This window comes from Artemia franciscana, chromosome 1 (genome assembly GCF_032884065.1).
Source record: "Artemia franciscana chromosome 1, ASM3288406v1, whole genome shotgun sequence".
NCBI lineage: Eukaryota > Metazoa > Arthropoda > Branchiopoda > Anostraca > Artemiidae > Artemia > Artemia franciscana.
Genome location: NC_088863.1, coordinates 23,036,214 through 23,041,449, shown reverse-complemented (window position 1 = coordinate 23,041,449; position 5,236 = coordinate 23,036,214). Strand labels below are relative to the sequence as shown.

Below are 5,236 nucleotides of genomic sequence, written 5' to 3'. Positions count from 1 at the left end.
ATTCTTTTGATGTAGCTATTGGTATCAAAATTCCATTTTTTAGAGTTTTGGTTACTATTGAGCCGGGTCGCTCCTTACTACAGTTCGTTACCACGAACTGTTTGATATTTTTTATTAGATTTTATTCTAATGAAAATTAGATTGATTATAATGAAATTATTCGGTACCCAAGTGTAATCAGGTTAACGTTGCTTGGGCAAAAGGAATTGTCGCAACAATCTTTCCGACAAATCTTTCCAACAAGCCTTGCCGACAAATGTACTACGGGGACAGCACTTTGGTTCTTGATTCATTATCCTCGACTGAAAGCTGTGGTTATACCCTTCAAGACTTTTAAATGGTATCCCCTAAAATTTATTTTTAGACATTATGACTCTTTCCTTAAAGACAGTCTCAAAATACGCTAATTTCTCTTAAAACGATTCTTTGTATCCTGGCACACAATTCATGTTGTGACTTTTAAGATCCACTTTGTGTATAAGCTAATGTTTTATTAATTCGCCACAAAACATAAAACCTGACTCAACCTTGTCAATAATAATAAATTCTGTCCTCGAGTACTGTAATGCCGAACTAGATTGTCCTACGTCATGAGTGTTTCGGCTCTGCTTTCATCCTAGATCCTTCCCAAGAGTACCCCGCGTTTTTCCTTTTCCTAGACCAGAGAGTAAAACTACCCTTACTGGCTCAAATAGGCCGATAAGCCTTCTCTCTGGCATTGGTAGGGTCTATGAGGGTATTTCCAATAAGAACTTGTAACATGCTTGGATACGAGTAACCTTGTATGCAGTATGAGCAGTATAGGCAGTATCTTAGGTTGCGATCTTTTGCTATATGAAAAGCTTTCGATTGATTCTGGCATAAGGATCGTCAGAGAATAAATCCAAGGGTGGGGAATTTGTGGTAATCTACCTAAGGGTCTTGGGAGTTTTCTAAAAAATCGTACTCTTCATGTAGTTTTCGATGAGTTTCCAGTCTTCTGCCAGATAGATATCTTCCAATAGACAATATCTTTCAATATATCTTCAATATATCAGTAACAACGGTTAGTATCCTCTGGCCTTCATTTTTCGTCGTATATGTTGACCACAGTCGTATGAACCCCCTACAAAAACATTTCTGACGATATCGTGGTCAATAAGCGTGAAGACCATATACAAGCTTCCCCGTACCTACAGTCAGATCTTCTGGAATAGATGAGTGGTTGGATACCTGGACAGTCAATTTCGATGCATCCAAGACTAAGGAACTACTAATTACCCGATCAAAGGTCTTGCGTTGATGTCCCAATGTTACCTTCAATGAGTTGAAGCTATCATGAGTATTGACGAAATTCATGTTTTGTTAGTCCACTTCTCATAAATGTCTTGGGGTGCGCATGTTGATCGGGTCTGATCCTCCTGTGTGAGGAAGATGGTTGTGATTCTTTGTTTTTAGAACCTGTTATCATCTAGATCGGTTACCCCTCTGTACGACTTGTGCTTAAGGCCTATTGTGGAATATAGATTCCCGCTTTCTTCAGGGGCTTGTAAAACCCTACTGGTACCATTTAGAGGATCCATAAAAAGGGCTTTAGCGTGCATCGATTGGCTAAATTTAAAACTTTGAGTGACAGATTCGATACGGAGTTAATGGCTGACAAGTATGTCCTCCACCATCCCTCCGAGAAACTATATCTGCTTGTACCGCCATTTGCGAAGTCAATACGAAAAACAGGTAGAAACACGGTGCGGTCAGATTAATTAAAAGAGGACATATCCCTCAATGAGTACTTAAAGAAACAACTTTGTAGGATGCAGCACCTTCATTTCGAATGGTATATCAAGGGATGTTGTCCCTAAAAGCCCTCCTTCATTTCTAAAAACTCAGCTTCATTTCAAATGGTATATCAAGGGATGTTGTCCCTAAACCCTTCTTCATTTCAAAAAACCCACCTTCATTTCGAATGGTATATCAAGGGATGTTGTCCCTAAAAACCCTTCTTCATTTCTAAAAACCACCTTCATTTCGAATGGTATATCAAGGGATGTTGTCCCTTAAAACCCTTCTTCATTTCTAAAAACCTGTCTTCATTTCGAATGGTATATGAAGGAATATTGTCCCTAAAAATTCTTCTTTTGGTTACTTTAAATGGACATTCCAGAGACATAACTCTAGGGAAGAAGCTCAGGTAAATAGTGACTAGTGGCGTATCAGACCTTAAGTTTTTGGCTGCTGGCCACCATGAATTTTGTCATAAAACAAAATCAGTTTTGTTATTTCTAAAATTGCTGCGAAGGTTAAGTTGTGTTGGGGGACCCTTTAGTGTGGAAGGTAGATAGGACTTGAAAGTGAAGAATGACTCTGAAAATCCATTTTCTCTGTCCCCTCTACTAAAAAAATTACTTACTCTACAAGTTTCACTCAGATCTTATGGATTTTTCACAAAATGGAAAAGAAAATATGTCTCGGAAAACCATCACCCTCATGTCCCGTTGGCCCGATTTACTTACACTTCAGTTTTATGAAAGGCTTTGATTCTGGTATATATTACATAACATTTTTTATAGTATTTTTTATTTAGATTTCGTGTTAAAAAACGTCAATTACAAGGGTCCTTTTGTGACCTTTTTTTTCCGGCAGGAACTTTTCAAGCAAAAATCTAAGCCTCTCCCCAATTCAAAATATTAGCCATTTCATCTTTCATGTATTTCACCAGCCTAGTTAGACGCATAATGTGAGTTTTTATTTTACCATGCCATCTATTTGAAACTTTTGTTATATCCTAAAGTGAAATTGTTTCTAAAGAAAGATAATATATTATATGAAGGACGTGAAACCAATGTGTCTTTGATGTCATCCTTCTCTAGTGTCCGGGTTTTGTGTACCCTCTTACTCTTATCCCTTACATCTGGAACTCACGTATAGAATTCTTGAAAGATTGCCCTTGCATAAGCTCGAAGTCGGTTTTTATTCTATTTTACTTTTTCAGGAGGAGGTTTCGGTGGAAGGAAGGAGTCCGGGCAGCTGAGATTCGGAGGCCGTGATAGGCCGTTTAAAAAACCCATTGTAGAGATTTTGAAAAATAGGGATAGAGCAAGAGGGCCTATGATTACTAAAAGTCATATAGATAGAGAAAAGCCTGAAAAAAGATACGAACCTCCTCGATATTTGTCAGGAGACTCACTGTATTCATCAAAAACACGTTGTACAAGGTCACTGTCAAGGAGCCGCATTATGGAATACAAGAAAGAAAAACATCATCAAATGTCGAAGGATAGAAGCCAAAGTCGATCAAATCGGAGAAGAAGTCGAAGCGTCAGTTTGGAAAGATCAGACAATGAAAAAATTAAGCTGCATAAATCTAGTTTAAAGCATAGTCGAAGCAGAAGTCGTGAGTGCGAAAGAAAAGTGAATAAAAGTGATTATGAAGAATCTGAAATACGTCACAGAAGTAAAAAGAAGAAACATAAGAAGGAAAAACGCCACAAAAAGAAAAAAAGAGTCAGTCATAGTCCGCTTGGAAGTAAAGCGTCCGATGGTAAAGACTATAAAAAGGACAAGTCAGATAGCCCATAATACTGACATGATAATGGGTATGCTACTTATATATACGAGGTCTTGTGATAAGTCATTGCTATTCTTGGGAATGTACAATATCAGTTTCTTTGCCAATTTCTCAGGTCATCAAAGTGTGAGCCACATGGGCCTCACTTGGTCTCTTAAAGGCAATGAGAATTTATGAAAAGATTTTGTTAATATATGCTTATAGGATCAAAACGGAATAGATGCTAGCCTATACATTTTTTTATATTCTTATTGTCTTCAAGTATTTTTTTTTGTTTTTCCTTTTTCAGCATAATAAAATAATTACAACTAAGAAAAATAGTAGTTTATTTTTCTGATTGCTTGGTCAAAAAAAAATTTCGTCCTATTTCGTCCTTCACAGGGTGTCACAAAATAATCACGAGTTTAGCAGGATTTTGCAAACAAAAACTTAATTTAGTCTTATTTAGTATCGTTCAAATGTATTTATAATCGTTCAAATGTATTAGGAGGTAGTTGTTGTCAACTGCCAAAAAAATATGCGATACAATTAAAATGTAAAATTAACAATATTAGCAGTAGAAGCAAAATTAGGAAAGGATAAAACCGGTTCCCTGACCAAGAATATAACCAGAATGAGGGCTAAACCTTGCATGATTGCCCAATAACAAAGAAGAAGAGCCAAAAAACAGCGAAAATACATTTAGTACTAAATAAATGTTCAAAATAAAAGATCAAAATAACGACAAGTAAATGGTCAAATGCTATCAGTTACGGCTAACTAGATAAAAATGTGTTTTGATACTTCGAACCAAAACACGCATGCTGATATTTGTATAGAGAGGGTAGTGCAAGTTCGAAAACACTGCAAAAGCATATGTAAATTATAAAGAAATCCGGTGATTATAGAGAAAGTTGCAAAAGTCTCGAGATTTTGGGGGAGGGGCATGAGCCTCACTCTTTAAGATTCCTCCCACGCTGTTGACATTTTCGAATTCTTCACGTTTGTTTAGTCGTGCAGCTGTCATGAAAATTGGACAGGGTTTCCTATTTCTTAGAGAAATATGATTTTATGGACACTGCACGTTTCCTGGAAAATGACCAGGAACATCAATGACCAAAGAACATTTGGTCATTGAACAAAGAACATTTGGTCAATGTTCCTGGAAAATGTTTCCTGGACACTGCAAGTTTCCTGGAAAATGACCAGGAACATCAATGACCAAAGAACATTTGGTCATTGACCAAAGAACATTTGGTCATTGACCAATGAACATTGGTCAATGTTCCTGGAAAATGACCAAAATAAAATTAAAACTAGACAGAATTCTGTACTTCGGATGATTTGCTATTATTGTCATTCTCATGAAAGTAGAAATAAAAATTTAGCCTTAGAGTGGGTTTGAGGGGAAGAGTAGCAAATTACTCTTATATGGTAACTTCCATTCGACTAGTAAATTCTGGTCTTTATAATATGCCCGGTCAATTGTAGTCATGGTAGAACAAGTCACTATAATACTAACTGTACTAGGGGCCATCGTGGTATGAGTAGCCATCGGTGTGACTATGAGTAACTACTTTGCTATGGCTAACAATCCCACGAGTGTAAAAATTGAAATTTGATTTTTCTTCTCTTATTTTAATTTTGTCACTCAAAGTTCATTTGTAAAGTTGCTTGAAGTATTGATGCCCTGTTTTTGTATTAAAATGT

General features: G+C 36.6%; 1 protein-coding gene across 1 annotated transcript; it reads left to right on the top strand.

Moving 5' to 3' along the window:
* Window positions 1-1,631: 1,631 nt before the first annotated feature.
* On the top strand, window positions 1,632-3,558 carry LOC136025945 (uncharacterized). The gene is made up of 2 exons (XM_065702084.1): window positions 1,632-1,716; window positions 2,972-3,558. Exons 1-2 carry the CDS (start codon window positions 1,632-1,634, stop codon window positions 3,556-3,558), a joined length of 672 nt encoding a protein of 223 aa, XP_065558156.1.
* Window positions 3,559-5,236: the final 1,678 nt, after the last annotated feature.

Bases quoted from the DNA above. Each gene is read 5' to 3' on its own strand.
- LOC136025945 (XM_065702084.1), top strand. From the start codon at position 1,632: ATGGCTGACAAGTATGTCCTCCACCATCCCTCCGAGAAACTATATCTG. The intron at 1,717-2,971 runs GTAGAAACACGG...TTACTTTTTCAG, and splicing joins GAAGTCAATACGAAAAACAG to GAGGAGGTTTCGGTGGAAGG.